At 41.0% G+C, this 20200-nt stretch overlaps 1 protein-coding gene across 1 annotated transcript in view; it reads right to left on the bottom strand.

The window, feature by feature from the left end:
* Window positions 1-498: 498 nt before the first annotated feature.
* Window positions 499-20200, bottom strand: part of MTF2 (metal response element binding transcription factor 2) — a gene marked incomplete in the record, with an annotated part of 1616286 nt that continues 1596584 nt past the window's right edge. The window contains 1 exon segment of the mRNA XM_044085679.1: window positions 499-1297. Within this exon segment, the coding sequence (XP_043941614.1) occupies window positions 940-1297 (358 nt within the window).

The raw sequence follows: 20200 nt of genomic DNA, 5'->3' as shown, positions 1-20200 counted from the left end.
CAGTGTGTGTGTGTGCATGTGTGTGAGAGCATATCTCAGAATAGTTCTAAAATAGTCTATTAGTAAATGGAATCATGGTTGTCTGCCATAGGGCCAGTTGACCAGTTCCTACTTGCCTGCTGAGCTCCTACATTCACACAAATAATGATATTTAAACAAATTAAATGAGGTATGTGCCTTAAATGTCTGTGAAGGCAGTCTTCCAATTCAGGTTTCCATAGTTCTAAGCTGAAGCTGTTGCACAGACATGCATGGTTTGTGTAATCCAGGAAGTGGCATTGATGACCCTCTTAAAATGTTTAAATATAATAAATGGTTCTGAAACACCATGCTGTCAAATTCCATAAAACATTCTGAACATGCCATAAAGCAGGCAAACAGAAAAAAAACTTGAAGGTGGTTTTGTTGTGGGCAGAGCAACAATCACAATCTTAATAAAAACTGAGATGATTACTTCAAAAGGCACATTTTGGTATCTATTTAACTACAACAATGCACTGAGGTATAAATAGTTGTGCTTTATTTCAACATGCTGCAACACCAGGTAGAAGCAAAGCTTCTTTAGGCTGGAAATGTGTTATGGGAGTTCACTGACTGAGATAAACAGATTAATGCTTCTGAAAAGAAATCATAGCAAAAGTGCGCGCAGAGATATGGGCAAGCTGGCCAAAGTATTTAGAGCAGAAAGTCATTAGGAAATGTCGCTGTAATGAGTGACAGCATGCTTCTATTAAAAGGAAGAAAAATTTAGAGGAATCAAGTATCAAAGCAAGTAGTATCAAAATACTTTATAAACCCCTTGAAAGATTTACAAAAAGTCCTTTGTACAACACAGCAGCCTACAATACAGTTTTTGGAAGTACATAATGAACCAAATACCTGCTTTTTAAAGGCTTCTGCAGATTAATAAAGTGCAGTGAACAAAATGCATCTCCACAATCAGGATGCAGTTGCTCCTTCCCATTCAATAAGATACTGCACCTTTCCATCAAGTGTCACTCGGCGAGCCAAAATGCGATACTTTTCACCGCAGGCTATTCTACCTGCAGCACCAAAATAATTAGTAATGGAATTTTTGAGGTGGTTTAGCTGCATTTCTTGATCTGCTATGTTGTTAAGAATTTCAGCATTAAGTCCTTCAAACTGATAATCTTCTTTATCTTCATTATCTTTTATGTTTTCTATGTTCTGAGTCTGTAGAACTCTTCGAGGAAGGCGACTTCTCCTCCTCCTCAAATGAGGCACTGAAATTGGCCAGCTTCTCCCTGTGCGAGTTCTTCTTCCAGGACCTGAAAAGCTAGAAGATGAGGGAGTCTATTAACAGTGACTAATGAGGGACAACAGGCAGTTATACTCTGTTCACAAGTGAATTTCTAGTTTGCAATTAAGCGCACCTACTAAGTCCATGTGATGTAGAAAAGAAGTTATGTACTGACTATAATGTTCCATCTGTGTTGTCCATTTCCATTCTTCCTCAAGTGATGGTTTCGGATCCGATCCCTCGGATCTGACTCGGACGTTGCTAAAGCTCATGGCAGCCAAAAGCTCTCAAGTTTCTCCCTTGCCCAATAATGCATCAATCCCAATTACCTCTGATCTAGTTTGCTGCCTTAAAAGAAAGTAAAAGATGGAAATTATTATGGAGAAGCTATATCTGGAGCTTATATAAAAAACATGAACACATGCAGGTCCACTAAGCACTCATTCTTCCAGGAGCCTTAAGGATGGGGCTTGGTGGGAGGGGAGTTGAAGAATAAAAATGGAAAACACAGATGGAAAATTGTGGGGAGTACATAACTTCTTTATCCAATAAAGGAAATTTTCATTCTGTCCTCAACCGATGGGATATAGTCACCAGCTACCTAATTTCCAGGGCAGACTCAAGGAAGGATATTCTGGAGCACCACAGAACCAAACAACGCCCTTCCTCTAGAGACCAGATCTAATTTGCAATGAGTAATAAAGGCATGGGGATTAGCCCAAGTAGCTGCTGCACAAATGTCATCCATGGACAATCTGGGATAAAAAACTAAGGAAGTTGTCATGGATCTAGGAATGGGCTGGAACAGGCTTTGTCAAAGCAATGCCCAAATTGTTATACACAAAGGATAGCTAGATAGACTAACTTTGGTAACTGGTTTACCCATTGTCGGTTCCACATATGACACAAACAACTGATCAGAATTTCTGATGTCTTTTGTCCTAAGTAAAAATGTAACTGTCTATGAACATCCAATAAATGTAATACGTATACTCCTTTGCTAGACATTTTGGGAAAGAATACTGTAAGGTAACTCTGTCTCATGAAAAATCAAGTATGGAGGTTTTGAGCACATTGCTTGGATCTCAAAAATTCTTCTGGGTGAGGTAATGGCCACTAATAAAACTGTCTTCCATAAAAGATATTTGAGTTAGCTGAGGGTTTCAAAGGGAGACTGTGTAAGAGACTGCACCATAATGTTTAGGTCCAGAGGGGGGTGTAGATAGAACCTTTAAAGGGTGGCATCAAGAGTAGAGTGCCTTTCAAAAAAAGCTTTGCTCAACTTATGGGATACTACAGAAGAAACATTTAGTTCAACATGAAAATTGGAAATCACTGCTAATTGTACTTTAACAGTAGAAGAACTAATTTCTTCTTCAAAAAGATGAACTAGAAATTCCAAGATATTACGAATGGAGGCTGAGAAAGGGTCAGTATATTACGGTTTTGAGCCAAAAAACAAACCTCTTCCATTTGATGGACTATAGTTTTCTGGTGGAAGGGCTATGGGAGGACAGAAGAATATGACAGACAGGAGAAGACAGCACAGGTTGTCTGGTTATTAATGGAACTGGTGGAACCAGGAAGTCAGCCTGAGATTCACTACGTCTGGATGTATCATGCTTGTTGGGTTAGATAGATCGTCTGGAGTTGGATCCAGAAGCCAAGGTGGTTGAATCAGGTGAGGCTAAAAGAAGGGAAACAAAACATGTCTAGGCCAGTAAGGGGCAATGAGGATGACCTTGCTTTTCAACCCTGTAGCTTTCTGAAGAAATATGGGAATTAATAGAGTGGGAGGATGGGTTTACTTTGATTCACTGAAAACTAATTTCTCTGAATTTCAAAACACACACCAAATCGCTGAAAGCTCAAATCACTTAAATCTCACATCAATGAATCACATTTCACTGAATTATTACTCTTTTCCCCAATGTACTGCGATCCTGGAGTTAGTATATATAGTTAAGGGTGGTGTGGGGGGCACATCAGTGAATCAAAGGAGACCCGGGAGGATACACATAAAGGAGACCGGGGGGGGACAATCGTTAAGTTAAGCTTCCCTCAGGGATTCCCCCTTTGGGGTGATTGGGGCAAAGTAGCTGCTGCATTTGTTGTCCAAGGGAAGATGTCAACAGACCGCAGCATGGCTGGCCGCATTGCTGGAAGACTGTGTTCGCAATCTTTTTGTTGAGCGACCATTCCTGAGATAGAAGAATGCAACTGCTTAATTTGTCTGCTATCACTTTGGACTTCCCCAGAATAAGTATTGCTAAAAGAAAGCAGATGGAAGAGATCGCCCACTGCCACACTCAGAGCTTTTCAACGCAATTTGGTTCCTCCCTGTTTGCTCATGTACCAGACGATTCATATTGTATGACTGTACTACAATTGTCCTTAAAGGGAGAGCATTCTGAAATGCCTGCAACACTAACAGCACCTGCTCTCATCTCCAGGACATTTATATGTAAATTGGCCTCTTCAGGTGACCAGGTGCCTTGGACTGTCTTCTCTGGATAATGGCCCACCACAGCTGGGAAGGTCCATGGTCATTATGGTATTGGGCTGAGGGGGAATGAACAAACGACCTTGTAGAACCTGGTCTGAATAAATCCACCATTTTAGATCTCTCTTGCAGATGTGAGTGATTCTTACCTTGTTAGACATTGGTTGATAAGGAATCAACCACTGAGTAGCTAACATCCACTGCAGAACTTTCATGTAAAATATGGCGAGTGATACTGTTGCTGCCATCGCTTCCAGAGCTTGAAAGACCACTCGGGCTGAAATTGAGGTGCTGCATATTATCTTTTTGACTTGAAGTCTTATGGTCTGAACCATCAGTAATGGAAGGGAAACAATGGTTGTGTCTGCATTGAGAATAGCTCCTATAAACTCTAAAGTCTGAGTCGGTTCCAGATGAGATTTGTAGTAGTTTATGGTAATCCCCAGATGAGAAAAAGTCTGGAAAACCTGGTCTTTTGAACATGAGTTAATGCCTGGTCGGAGCAGTAATGAGCCAGTCATGTAGATATGGAAACACTCAGAATCTTTGCTGTCTGAGGTAAGGTGCTACTACTGCTATGCACTTGGTAAACACCCTGGGGGCTGTGGTGAGTCCAAAGGGCAGTACTCTAAATTGATAATGACCGTCTCCCAACCAGAAACTAAGTACCCTGACAGTCTCTTCACCTTTATGTGATAGTATGTGGCCTGTAGGTCTGTAGAGCACATTCGGGTGCCCTTGCTCAGAAAAGAGAGAATGGACTTAACTGTGATCATCTGAAACTTGGTTCTTTGAACTGTCTTGTCTAGTTTGGAGAGATCCATGACTGGTCTCCAGTCCTCAGTTTTCTTTGGCACTAAAAAGAACCTTGCATAACTTCCAGATTCTATCTGATCTGGTGGGACCTCTTGGATGACTCTTTCTAGCAGCTTTTGTATCAGAATTGTTGCTTGTCCCCTCTGACTGGGTGGAACATCAGGGATTTTCCTTGAGATTGGAACAGGGTATAATATATCCTCTGGAAATGATCCTGTGCACACAAGTATCTTTTGTTATATCTCGTCAGGCTCTCTGGTGCAGGTACATATGCCCCCGAATGCCTCCAGAGGTAGACAATTGGGCCTCCTTTCAGGAGCGCTGGTAGGTTTACCAAGAATGATTCTCTGGAACCTTGGTTCTGTGCGCCTCCTCTGCCACGGGGGATTCTTCATCCATTCGAGTTCTCTCCTCTGCCTCTGGGAGAACCTGCTCCACATGTATCTTGAAAAGGACCTTGAGATTTCTTGAACTACATTTTTTGACAGCCTCGTTGATTCCTGGAAAAGGTTCTTTGAGGAAACAAAAAGTGCACGCCCTCAGCAGAGAGCATCCTTCCATCCTTTTCACACCTGGACAGTCTTTTACCTTGGGGCCAAATCAAGACGTTCCATCAAAGGGAACAGTAACTAAGGAAGACTTGAAAGCCTTCACAAACTCAAAGAGGCGCACTCAGGCATGTCTCCTTATAGAAACTCCTGAACCTGCTGCCCTTGAGGTTCCTTCAGCTAGATATGAAATCAAACTCATGGATGAATTGAATATGGACTGTAGGGTTGTCAGTTGACAAGTAAGAGATGCCTGATCATTATCAAACACAGCACTCAAGAGGTTATTTGATAACTCTTTTATTAAATCCCCCTGAAGCCTAGTAAAATGTACCACAATTCAGAGACCTCAAAGCGAAGGTCACTAAAGCACAGGCACACCTCCTAAACCTGTCCATCGCCTACGACTCCCTGATTGGGGGGGTGGACATTGGAACTTTCCTCAGCTAGTTCCTTCTTGGTGGCCACTGCAAAGACCATGGCATCAACAGGAACTCCCTTACCCCAAAACCGTCTACCCACTGGTGATGCCATTATCCTATCTGGCCTGCGAGGAATGGGTTCTGTGGTGTCAGGGTACTTCCATGCCCACCGTGAGATAAAATCAATGAGGTCATTGGCAGCCGGAGTCACCTAGGAGGGTAGAGGGTCCAGTACTAAAGCCTCCAAGAGAACAGATTCCTTAGACGTAGTGTTGCTGAACGTCCAACCACCTCTCTGCTTAAGGATTTCTAGGATGTCTCCAAAGGCAAAATCTTCAGGAGGTGATCGTGGGACACTGCCTTGATTGAAATCTGTCTCTTCGGTGATGGACTCCTCTGCAGAGTCGAAGTGTTTCCTCTTACACATCCTCTTATTAGGGACCTCCTCAGTGGGGTGCACTGGAAAGGTATCAGAAGAGGAGATTACAATTCCGAGTGGGAGCCTGGGGTTTTGGTACTGTCTGTCCTTGTGGAAGGAGACAGTGAAGCTCTGAGTGCCGACATATCATGGCCAGGGTCTTTGGGGGGAGGAACCTTCTGAAATGTTGAGGCAGAGAATGCTCTCTCTGCAGCCTTGAAGGCAGAGCTGCATGGAGACAGAGACCGACCATCAGATCTGAGAAGACAAGCTTCTAAATTGTAGGCTTCCCCTGCTCAGAGGGCAAAGACTCTGAGGGGGAAACCAGAGCAGAGCTATCCAGTGCCAAGGCTCTGAGGTGTAGCGGCAGCTCTGAAAGGTTTGGAATTGAATGCAACATCTCAGACCCGACAGGTAGACTATGGTTCCAGGAGCTCACTGGATCTAATGGAAATGGAGCCCGCAGAGTAGATTTGTGATCAGAGAATAAATTTGCTTTTGATTCAAGCCAGACGTATCTGGACAACTCTGATCCAAAAACTATGAAGCTACAAGAGTCAGAGGAGGAAGAATCTCTAATGGGGGAGTAGCAGACATACAGATCTCCTGACCCAGAGTGGTAGGATCCACAGGAACACCAGTCTGGCTCTGCACCAAGAAAAGTATCTGCACAAGTCTCTCCATATCATCTTTTGTGAGACTTCTTGAAGAGCGAGTGGAGTAAATGGATGCTTACCTAGGTTTTCCCAAGAACAGGGAAGGTACCCTGTCAGGAACTGGATCCAGAGATGGAGAGTACCTTATCCTGGGTAGTAATTTGGCAGATTGCCCTGGATCAGACAGTCTGATCTGAGAGCTTGGACTCCATCAGATCAGACCTAGAGTTAGATCTGATAATGTTCCTCTGACAGTGTCATGGATTTTAGCATTTTTACGATCTGGGGTTAAGACCAGATTCTTATGAGACCTCTTTCTCAGAGTTCGAAGCTGAGCAGGAGGAAGATGGTTTTGGAGAAGAGGATTTTTTGACTTTCGAACTTTTTGACTTAGTGGAGGAAGAACACTCCAATACAGTCTCTACAAAAATGAAGGAAGAAGACCTTTTACAATCAATTTATTTTTCTGCCCAACTAAAGCATGAGGGTTAAACCCGTGACATACAGAGCTATCTTCTTGCAAATGGACAGGACCTAAACAATAGATGCATAATGTGTGGGCATCAAATAGTGGCAGCTTGTGTCCACACTTTATACATTTTTTTAAATCTTGCCAATTTATCTGCCATTGTTAACAATATAACAGAATAAGACAGAGAAGTATTTTTTTTTTTTGTTTAAGGGGGAAAAGCATAAAAGAAGAGATGATAATACCAACAAAGGTAAAACTAGGAGCCAGAGACCAGCTGGCATAATGGTTAAGCTCTTCACCTCTCATGCACAATGTACAAGGTTCAATCCTGACCTCTGACCAATGCCTGTTTGGAGCTTGCATGTTCAGCTTGTATCTCCGTGGGGTCCCTTCCACCTCCAAAAAGCATGCTGAGTGTTTTCATTTCAAACTAAGCAATAAATGGAGCTGTGGGCAGCAGGACAGACTCTATATGGTGCCCTATAGAGAGCTGTAAAGATCAACCAATTTGGGCATCTACTGTGGTGTGCAGTATTCTAAAGACAGGAGAACACGGATCACACACTACACGCCATGGGAGGTCTAGTCACTTGACATGGAAAATATGGCTCTAGGTGCTTCGGTCATGTTTACTAATGTCTCCAAATGGGCATGGGTAGTTACCGGTGATAACTGGGTTGAGGACCCGGCCTACTCAGACCTATGCTAGGTACCCATGCTAATGGTGGGAGGGGTGTATGTGCCCCTACTGGCCATTGTATGCCTGCCATAAAGCCCAGCAGCCCTGGGTCAATAAGCTACTGGACAGTCAGTGTCTAGTTGCCCAGCCTGGGTTACCTGGGATAGCTCTGTTGAGCAAAAGCTGGATGTAATACCAATCAACCTGCCAAACACTAAGAATTGCTGCACTTAATGTGTGTTCACTGACGGGACGCAGATTGAAAGTGGATGATATGATGCTACGGAGGAGGCTGGACATCCTATGCATCTAAGAGATAAGACAGAAGGGCAGTGCAGCAAAGCCACTTAGCTTGGGATCCAAAGTCTACTCTTAGGAGGGGGAAAGGCTAAAAATGGTGTTGGAATTGTGGTGAGAGAGAAGCTTCAGAAGGTAGTGAGGGATATCATCAGAATTAGTGACAGTTCAGTGTAATGATAGGGCAGTATTCATAATCTCAGACTATGCACCACAGCAGGGTTGTGATAGTAAGGAAAACAGTGCATTCAGACAGCAGTTGCAGGACCTACTAGATAAAGCAGGATAACCTGAATTGTTGATAATGGGTGACAAATGCACATATCGGGATGGACAGACAGAACAGTAAGCAAGGACTGCCTGGATCCATATGGGTGGGGCAACAGGAATAAAGGAGGTGAGGCCATTCTAGACTTCTGTCTAACAAATGGCTTAGTAGCCAACACACAGTTCAGAAAGACGGACACAAGATCACATTCAAGAGTGGCCAACATGGAACTCAGGTAGACTGCCTCCTAGTAAGGAAAAGGCACTGTGGTTTAATCAATGATTGCAAAATCATTCCCAGTGAAACAGACAGCCCACAACATAAACCACTGGTTACCACAATCAGCTGCAAGAAGTGGGCAGAGAAGGCAGTAAGGTCAACAGAGACCAGACTGAAGACCTGGAAGCTGACTGGAGAGAAAATGCAACAGTTCAAGGAATTACTCAGGGCCTAGCACCCTCGGAAGAGGAAGAAATAGCTGGAGTTGAAAAATGGCAGCGCCTCAAAACAGCATGGTTGAGGACTACAAAACAGATGTGGCAGAGTCAGGTATGGAAATACGGTACATAAGGAAAGCTGGTGGTGGAATGCAGAAGTCCAGGAAGTAATCAAAAGAAAGGAGGAGTGCAGGAAAATGTGAGAGATAGAAAAGGACCAGGCTAGGAAGGAATGCTGCTTGGTTCATAGGTTAGTACTAACTGCCTTTGCGAGCCATTTTAAGCCTAGACATTTATTCCTTGTGAGACTCAAACACTGCACCTTGTGTTTTAAGGCAAACACCTTAACCATTACGCCACCCTCCCAACACCTAACAAAGAAGCTAAGAAAGGAGTTGCAATAGCAAATAATAGGGCATCAGAGGCACTCTACTAACTTCTGGAATGTGACTCATTAGGTGGCAACAAAGAAACTAAATCAGGTTGTAAGGCAAAGACAGAAAGGTAAAGAAGATAGTCAGACACCATTACAAGGGATGCCTGCAACAACCTGCTCACCAGTCCACAGTACATCAAAGGCAGATGGGAGTATTTACAGCAGCTTCTGAGTGAAGAAAACTCCACAAAAGTTGTACTACCCAGAAACAGCCTATGATGAGAGAAGACGAGGAGCCTACCCTAGAAGTAAAAACAGACAAAAAAAAAATGAAGTCAGAGAAAGCAGCAGGCTCAGATAAGGTCACAGCAGACATGACAGAGATAGGGGAGAAATGGCTCCTGATGGCACTCATAGTTGTATTGAGAAAAAGGTGTATCCCAGATGACTAGAGAGTAAGCATACTCATGCCAGTGTAAAAGAGCAAAGGGGACAGCCACAATTGTTGATCATACAGAAGCATCAAACTCCTACCATACTGCTTCAAAGTTTTGGAGAATGTGATTGATAAACGGATACAAAGAGAAGTAGAATGCAAGATGAAAGAGGAGCAGTTCGGATTCAGATCAGAAGGCAGTACAACTAACCCAATGTTTGCAGTGAGAAAGATAGTTGAGAAGAAGATAAACATGAGTAAAGAGTCCAACTGGACATTCCTAGACTTGGAGAAAGCATATGACAAAGTCCCTAGAAAGCTGATCTGGGCAGTACTGTGGTGGTTCAAAGCCCCAGAAATACTGGTAGAATTAGTGCAGGCTATGTACAAGGACCCAATGACTCAAGTATGAACAGTGTTTGGCCTCACAGACGGGTTCCCAGTGGGAGTGGGTGTACGCCAGGGTTCAGCTCTGATTCCACTGCTGTTCATACTGGTGATGCACTACATTAGCAAACAGGTTGGAAGGGACAGATCAACAAAAGTTGTTATATGCAGATGATGTGGCATTACAAGTAGACTCTGAGCAAGAACTCCAGGAAAGTATAGAGCAATGGAATGCAAAACTGAAGGTACATGGGTTGCAACTAAGCACAGATAAGACAGTGGTAACGACAGCAAACTGGGAAAATCAGAAGAAGCTGAGAATTGAGACAGAAGGGAAGACAGTGGAACAGGTAAACAGCTTCAAGTATCTGGGAGGGGTGGTTGAGGAGAAGGGAACTCTGAAGAGGTCAAAGCTAGAATCAGAGGGGCTGCAGCCAACTGGCAAAGAGTTGTCAGGTGTAGTCTCTGACAGAAGAATGCCAAAGAAACTGAAAAGTAAGGTGCACAAGACAGTGGTGCGACCAGTAATACTGTATGGTATAGAAACCTGGGCAGTAAAGGCAGAGCAGATAAAGAAGCTTGAGGTGATGAAAATGAAGTGCCTAAAAAGGGTGGTAGGATGCACTCTGGGACAGATGAAGAAATAAGATAACAGCAGAAGCCAAACTAGCTCCAATTGCAGAAAAGATTAAAGAGAATAGATTACGGTGGTTTGGGCATACATGCAGAAAAGCAGAAGACAATCTGGTGAAGAAGACTTGCAGCAGACAGGAAGAAGTTAAGAGGAAACGAGGAGGCCCAGCAAAGAGGTGGATGGATTCCGTGAAAGAAGATCTGTGACAGTCAGGCATGAGTGTCTAACAAGACAGGAGTGTGGCAATGAATCAACAGAGATGGTGACAGGACAATTTCCCGACCCATGTAGAAAATGAGAAAAAGGGAGCCGATGATGGCAAAACTAGGAACTACGACAGTGTCATAAAGGGGAAGAAAGATACTAATGATAGTATCTGACAGGTACAGAAAAATGTACTAAAGAAAGAAAAAAATATAAGAAACTAAGAAACCACAAGAAATTTATAGATGAAGGTAAGGGAAAAGATTTAAAGGTTTTTTTAAAACAAAGTTTGAAAGAAAACATGAAACTTATCTGATGTACGCTCGAGAGTGATGGAAGATCACGTCTTTTGTTTGAAGCAGCAAACAAGATCTGAGGTGTTGGTGCATTATGTGTTAAGGAAGAAGCTTGAGAGCTTTTGGTTGCCATGAGTTTAACAACGGCTAAGATGGATCTGAGGAATTGGATCCAAACCCATCAGTTGAAGAATGAAAACTGAAAACATAAGATGTTATATTTAAATGTCAAAAGAAATTGCTTATTGTATATGTCTTTTTTTTTTTAAAGACCTTTACTGAATTATCAGTTGTGACACAGGGAAATTTACAATTACATAAAAGTAAACATACCGTATTAGGTTCACGTTCACAATTACACTTCACATACATTACTATTTTATATACATATTTTACATTATACATATTTTATATACATACATGTGTGTATATATATATATATATATATATATATATATATATATATATATATATATATATATATACATACATACATATATATATATATATATATATATATATATATACATACATACATACATATATACATATATATATATATATATATATATATATACACATACATACATATATATATATATATATATATATATATATATATATATATATATATATATATACATATATACATATATATATATATATATATACATACATATATATATATATATATATATATATATATATATATATATATATATAAAATGCAACCTAAGCAACAAATTATTCAATTATTCCTGCCCTCCATTTTTTTTAAGCAAGAAACATCAAAACTATCACTTGTGACATAGGCAAACATACAGTTATATAAATGAAAACAAACCACATTAACACTATCCTAGTTGGAAGCATTTCACATCACAGACCATACTGAGACTCCCAGCTGGAAACATAACACATCACTTATAATCCATCAAATCATTTTCAATCAAACATTACATGGCTCATTCAAGTCCCCCCCTTTTTTAAATATTATTTTGTGTAAATACACACCTTTCTATATATTTTATGCATTTTTCTTATGGATATCGATATATGTTCTTATGTTATTGGAGTTATATCTCTTTAAATTGTGATGTCATACTAATTGTCCTAGTATTTAACCAAGCATCAGTTGTAGTGATGTGGTCTGTTAAAGCAACATTAAGTTGTGAAAGCGCTTACCGTTTTGTCTTCTGCAATAAAGTACAGTGACTGATTTCCAGTGTGTAACTTTGGTGCCTTAATTTACTTTTGCTCATTCAAGTCCTGCCTTCTTTTAAACCGCATTCCTCCCCTGTATATATTGCTCCCACAACTCCCATTTTTTCCTATGTAGTTCGCTCCTACCCTTTTCTAAAGATCTCAATTCCAGTTGTTTTATCTCTGTTACTATACTGACTACTTCTAGTATAGTTGTTTCAGATGCTTTCCATTTTCTAGTAACTGCTATTTTGGCAGCCACCATAAATCAGACACAAGCTAGGTCTTACTATGGGTCTAGGCAATTCTGGTTCTGTATCATAGCTCAGAAAAAACATCTCCCTCTTTACACCAATCTGCCCACCCAGTATATCCGACAGTGCATCCCGCAGGGAATCCTTAAAGTATGCCAACTCACCGCACTCCCAGAAATTTTGTTGCCAATTACCTCCCTCCTCCCAGTCATACATCCAACATTTGCTGTCTACCAAAGGAAAAAATTCTCTGGAGTCTACTTGGTGTATAAAAATATCTATGTAAACATTTCCAAAAATCTTCTAGATTTGTTGCATATTTGGGAGACATACAAATATCCTCCCATTGTTTCTTTGTGAATTGCTTATCCAATCTCTCTTCCCAATCCTTCCTAACTTCCTCTGAGTCTTATGCAATATTTTATATACTCTACTAATTATTCCTTTCTTAATGGCAGCTTCTGTTCTAGATTCTACTAAAAAACTGTACCAGTGCTGGTCTTTCATTTAAGACCCCCCTATTTCTTTCTCTTTGCCTACACTCTGACATCAGTCCTTGACAGGAAAGGCAATCTCTAGCCTGAAGTTCAAATAAATTTTGGCATTCTATCATCTTTCCCTCTCTAGTTATTTGCTCCCAATACTTTGGTTCCTTTGCCAGTTTTATCCAATAAATTCCAGCACCTCTTGCCTATTTGTCTCTATCCCTAACTGCAGGCACCCTACTGGCAGAACCTCTTTTCTCCATTCCCATGTTGGCTTAGTTCTTAGGATACAGTGTTCTGTATGATTACTGTTATTCTCTTTTAAGGCCTCATCCAAACTCCCAGTCTCTCCTGGTTTCTTGAGCTTCCCCTCTGTTTCATCATCCCTTTCCACTTTAAATTAATTTTCTGTGTCTACTATGTATAGCAGCCTTATCAGTGTAGCTCTGAAATACCCCTTCAAATCGGGTAATCCCAATCCACCCTGTTCTACTGCAGGAATCAGCTTATCCCACTTGACTCTTGCAGTCTTCCCCTCTCAGATAAAGTCCTTCAGCGCTTTATTAATTGCTATCCACAACTTCTCTTCTGATTGATAAAAATATGCCTGATTTGTGTGTAAGACCAGTGGGTCTAAAAACATTTTAACTGTGTGTATCTTAATATCCATATAACAAAGCTTCCATTTTCTCTCTCTTTTTTTTTTTTTATCTTTTGTTCAATTTCTTCCCACGTATCCTTCGCTGCCACACGGTAATCATTTTTAATCCATACTCCTAAATACTTCAATTTATCATGTCCCCAATAATATGGATAATGCTGAACCAATTCATATGTGGGTACATAATTTACCGCTATTGCCTTTGTTTTAGCTTCATTAATTTTGTATCCAGAAAATATCTGAAACTGTTTCAAGATGTTCCACAAAACTTTAATGTCTCTTTCTGATTTTGTCAGGTATAAAATAATATCATCTGCAAATACAGCCAGCTTTTCTTGACTACCATAGCAATTACATCCTTGAATTCCTGAGTCCCTTATTTTCTTTGACAATGGTTCTAAATATAATGCAAACAACAAAGGGGAAAGAGGATACTCCTGCCTGGTTCCTCTGCTCAAGCAGAAATTATCAGAAAGGACCCCGTCCACTTAAATTGTTGCCTGTGATCCTTCATACAGCCTTCTAATCAACGTTATAATTTTTTCAGGAAATGCAAATACTTCCATTGCCCTGCTCATAAAGTTCCTGCTTACTCTGTCAAATGCTTTCTCTGCATCAAGACCCACCAACAACAGCATTTTCTTATATTCTGCTTCCCTCTGGATGATCAATGTTCTGTTAACATTATTACAGATTACATTGTTAAATGTTGCCCCCCCCCTCCGCATAACCGCATTGATCCATATCTATCAATTTTGGCATTACTTTTGCCATTCTTTTAACGATTATAGAAATTAACACTTTATAATCATGATGTAGTACTGAAATGGACATGTATGAAGCTGGATCTGATGGATCTTTACCCTCTTTAGGTATTACAGCTACCACTGCTTTCTTCCAGGATGTTGGCATTTCTCCTCTTAAAATACTGTTTAACAAAACTTTCCAGACTATCAGTGTTTTTCCTTCCTAGGTTCCAAACTTCCACAGCAATACCATCTACTCCTGGGAACTTTCCTATAGAAACAAGTTTTATCTCATCTCCTCCTATCCTAACTGTTAGCAATTGAGCCTCATCACTTCTAACCTTGGCATATTTAATTCTTCCACAAACATTTCCATTTGTATCTTTTCTTGATTTCCCTATTTCTCTGCTTTATACAGACTTTCATAGATTTTCCAAATTATTTCTAATATATCTACTGGATCTCTTGTTACCTTCCTTGTTATAGGCTCCCTATGCTTGGTGACGGCCCTTTCTATTTTCCATTGCCTGAGTAGTTGAGCCAAAAGTTTTTGTGCTCTAGTGTTATCAAAAAACAGTTGCTTAACAGCAATCTTTCTAAAGTTGTGTACATTATCGAGGTAATCTCTTATTTTCTTAACATTCTGCAGTTGACCCTCTTACTTACTGTGTATGCCTTTATCTAAAGACAATGTATGTTCAGGACACAAAGCAGAAAAAAATGCCAACTAAATGGCTTCCACTTGATGGTAAATACTAGAAACCATATCCTGGTGTACTCCCTATTATAAGCTTCTGATTTTTTTTTAAGTAACAAGAGCTCTCAAATTTAGAACACATTTTGCTGGCTATTTACTTCTCCATGTAAAAATGCCAGGACCCCTGCCAAACAAAGGCGGGTTATGAAAGCTAATATTAAAACATAAACGAAAGTTATGTACTCATCATAATGAAAGATCTGTGTTGTCTTTCTGTCCTTTTCTTAATGGATGGAGCTGTGATCTGACCATGGCTACTTCCAATCTTTGAATATGGCGCTCAGGATCCATTCCCTACCCACAATCCTTGTGAACAGAATTAAACACCTCAGATACTGTTCCCTCATGCAAAAAAGCCAATGTAAATTATAAAAGACATCTGTCAGCTACCTTAAAAGGAGCAAGCAACTTAAATAGTGGCAACCTGTAAAAGGAAAAAGAGGCAGAAAAAAATAATACCTTCAGGAGCCAGAGCCAGGTCAGTTAGATCCATCTCAGAATGCAATTACGTTGTTAAACTCTACATCCACTAAGACAAAATAAGGAGAGGGAAGGTGGGAGGAAAGTTGAGGAAAGGATGGAAACAGACAACACAGATCTGTTATGGCATTAACTTTCATATGTCATGTTGTCTTTTCTGTCTGTTGCTGAACAGATGGGACAGGGTCCCCAGCTACTTTTATATTTTGGAGGCCCATGGAAGGATATTCCGGAGCACAGCTAAATCAAAAGAGGTCCTAGATCTGGAATGCATATCCAATTTGTAATGGGAAATGAGGGTATGAACCTTGGACCAGGTAGCTGGAGCAGCATAAATGTCATCAACTGGAATGCTGGAGAAAAAGGCTGTAGATGAAGCCACTGATCTGGTAGTGTATGCATTTGGAGTGGGAGAGACAGGAATTCCCTTTGTGTATTTCATTTGTTTACCAAAGAGAGTCAATTATCGAGAAAGAGTGACTTTGGACACAGCTTTTCCTAATTTAGCATTGGAGAAAGATACAAATAACTGGGCCGATTGTCTGAAGGACTTAGTGAAGTGTAGATAAAAACGTAACTATGGACATCAAGTAAATGCAGGGCATATTTGCCCTTGTATGAGAACCTTGGGAAGATAACTGGAAGATTCATGGACTGATTAATGGATGATTCTGAAGCCACTTTGAGAAGGAAAGAGGGACCGAGTTTCAGAGACACTTTGACCTTAATGAAAAATTAAGTATGCAAGCTTTGAGGATAATATCCACTTTTGCAGCAGGTTCAAAAGGAGGGCCTGTCAGGATCTGGAAACGAATGGTAAAAGCCCATGAAGGGACTGGATCTCTAAGTGAAGGTCAGAATAAAAAAGCACCTCAAAGAAAGACGTTGAAGAATCTAAGGGAAACTATGGGTGTATGATTCTGTCTTATGTGAAATGTGGAAATTGCAGTTAACTGAACCCTAACTGGGATAGCTGCCGCTATCTGGAAAAAGATGTGCGAGGACGTCCAAAATAGATAGAAGGAAAGCTGAAAAAGGATCAGTATTTTGCACTACAGTCTAAATAGCAAACATTTTCCATTTACTTCTATAAACCTTCCCAGTGAAAGGTTTATGAGAAGATAAAATTTATCCAACTGGAGATGACAACCTGGACTGTCAAACCATCACTGGAATTGGAGAGATGAGACAATTAGCTTGAGGGACCGAATGTTCAGGTGAGGCATCCCCAATAGGTGAGAGTAAATCTAGGTCCAAGCCAATAACTCAAGGTGGGTGAATTAGACGATGTCTGAAGAAGGAAAATCACACCCACTGAGGACAGTAAGGGGCTATGAGGACTATCTTGACCTTCATCATAGATGTTTTCTCTAAGAACATGGAATCAATGTTGTTAGGGGAAAAGTGTAAAGGAGACCCAGCAGCCGAGGATGCATTACAGTATCCCTAAGTGTCTCCACCCCATGGGGTATTAGAGCAGATAACTTGCTACATGTGGTTGTTAGGAGAGGCAAATAGATCACAACAAGGTGGCCAAGCAGCTGAAAATCTTCTGTGTTACCGATGAGTTGAGGGACCACTTATCAGGGAGTAGAAAGTACAGTTGTGTACACTTACCATAAATGTAGATGTTCCGAGTGTATTCACTGTTGCAGTCATTACATTTGGGTAATCTGCTGGCAGGTTGTCCTCAGTCAGCCTGATTAGCAAAGTCTTGGGTCTTGCGTCGGTTGCTGTCCCTTCTTCCATGACGTCAGGGGTATAAAACATGCAGCAGATGCCATTACATCAGTTTTTCTTGCCCCAGATGTCATGTGCCCCCCTAATGGGGAGCAAATAAACACAAAAACAAAAAGATATACCTCCAACCAAAAGCAAATACACCAAAAAGGCTTTTAAGCATAGTAAAGGAAAGGAGAGGCACAGTCAGAAAAAACTAGGGGGCTGGAAGGAGGGTAACCAGGACTGCAACAGTGAATACACTCAAACATCTACATTTATGTTAAGTGTACACAACTGTACTATGTTCTTCGTGTTTCACTGCTGAAGTCATTACATTTGGGTAGATTCCCAAAGCTATGGTTGCGAAGAGGAGTTTATACAGCATTAGAGCCAGCTATAAGGCCCTGCAAGACAGCAGTGGCAAAGCCAGCTCTGGATTTAGAGAAAAATGGTAAATGATAGTGCTTGGTGAAAGTATGTACAGGACTCCAGGTAGCAGCTTCTAGGATATCCCTGGTCGGAACACCCCTGAGAAAGGCTGCAGAAGTAGATGCAGCCCTGGTGGAGTGAGATCTGATCCCTTGGGGGGATAGGTTTTCCATGGTGCTTATAGGAGAAATGAATGCAATGGCTTATCCATTTAGAAATTGTTTGTTTTGAAATAGCCTTCCCCTCTGCCCCTGCAGCAAATGCTACCAGCAATTGCTCAGATTTTCGTCGAGACTTAGTCCAGTCCAAGTAGAATCTTAGTTGTCTGTGCACATCCAAGGAATGCAGAATCCGTTCCCCTTTGCTCTGTGGATTGGGAAAGAAGGTTGGCAAATGAATGGACTGATAAGCGCCACACTGGAAACCACCTTGGGCATGAAGGATGAATTGGTCCTGAGAGATGCACTGTCTGTACGAAAGATGATGAAAGCCTCCACTGCCATAAGGGCCTGTAATTCAGATATCCTTCTAGCTGAAGTGATTGCTAAAAGGAAATCTGTTTTCCAAGAAAGAAATGTTAAGTCTGCAGTAGCAGCTGGCTCGAAAGGAGGTAGAATGAGTTTCTCCAAAACAAAGTTAAGGTCCCAGGCAGGGGTAGGATCTCTCCTGGGTGGTCTCAAGTTTTTTGCCCCTCTGAGATACTGCTTGAGCACAGGATGAGAGAAGAGGGGTGGCTCTGTGTTATAGTGAGCTGAAATAGCTGAGGCGTGGATTTTAATGGAGAAAAAAGACAGGCCCTTGTGAAGCATCTCAGTTAAGTATTGCAAAATCTAAGGTAAATTGGGCGCTGCTGTGCTCATCCCTAAAGATTGGTTCCCGGCACAGAATCTTTTCCATTTGTCAGCATAAGATTTTCTAGTACTAGGTCTCCTCGCCTCCAAGATGACATCCATCATAGGTTTGCTGAGGGATGATAAGGGTGAATTTAAGTTATTAGCCAGGCTGCAAGGTTCAATGTTGGAAGCTGAGGGTGCAAAATTTGGTTCTCCTGCTGAGACAGCAGGGAAGCGGTCTGAGGCAGGTGCCATGGAGATATTTGCGACACACTGTGCAGGAGGGAGTACCAGTGTTGGCGCGGCCAGTCTGGAGCAATCAAAATCATCCTTGGTTTGTCCTGTTTGACTTTTAGTAGAACTTTGGAGAGCAGAGGCAAGGGGGGAAAGGCGTAGACTGATAGGTTTTTCCAGCTGAAGGACAGAGCATCCACTTTCCAGGCTAGTTTGTGGTGAGTCCTTGTGCAAAACTTGCCCAACTTGTAGTTCTGGGGGGAGGCAAACAGATCTATGTATGGACTCCCCCATTCGCTTGTCAACATGTTGAAAATCCGTGGTTCCAGTTTCCACTCGTGTGGGCACATGAGGTTTCTGCTTAGTCCGTCTGACAGTCTATTCAAATTTCCTGGCAGGAATTGAGCTTGTAGATGCACTTGGTAGCTCAAAGCCGTGTTCCACAATGCCATGGCTAGTCTGCAGAGGGGGTAGGAATGTGTATCCCCCTGTTTATGTACCACATAACCGTGGTGTTGTCCGTCTTTACCATTAGTCGTCCTGGAAGAATGTAGTCCTTGAAGGCTGTCAGAACATTCTGTACAGCTAACATTTCTTTTTATTCAAAAAGTAGTTCATTCAAGGAAGTAAACCACGGCAGCACATAAAAACGGCAGTTGATGTGAAACGAAAATAAAATATCCTAAGTTGCAGAAAGAGACACTAATTGCATATGAAAACCAATCCTTTGTTAACAAAAATCGGTAAGTGCTTTCATCCAGGGCTTCATCAGACCGTAAAACTTTATAAAAATGTAAAACCTTTATATACCTCCTCAAAACACTAATAATGACCTCATATCCTGTCATGAATTAACTAATCAAAATCTGTTTATAATCATGATTACACATAATTACACATTAAACTGTGTGATATAAAAATTGTTGACATAAAATATTAACATAAAAAATTTTTTGTTAACATAAAAACTGTAATCATGATTATAAACAGATTTTGATTAGTTAATTCATGACAGGATATGAGGTCATTATTAGTGTTTTGAGGAGGTATATAAATATTTTACATTTTTATAAAGTTTTACGGTCTGATGAAGCCCTGGAGGTGAAAGCGCTTATCGATTTTTGTTAAAGGATTGGTTTTCATATGCAACTAGTGTCTCTTTCTGCAACTTAGGATATTTTATTTTCGTTTCACATCAACTGCCGTTTTTATGTGCTGCCGTGGTTTACTTCCGTGAATGAACTACTTTTTGAATACGTTGTTTTTTACTCTTCTTTTCACGGAAG

The sequence above is a fragment of the Protopterus annectens genome, chromosome 10.part0 (genome assembly GCF_019279795.1).
Source record: "Protopterus annectens isolate FY-2018-M chromosome 10.part0, PAN1.0, whole genome shotgun sequence".
Lineage (NCBI taxonomy): Eukaryota > Metazoa > Chordata > Ceratodontiformes > Protopteridae > Protopterus > Protopterus annectens.
This window is presented reverse-complemented; position numbering and strand designations above follow the sequence as displayed.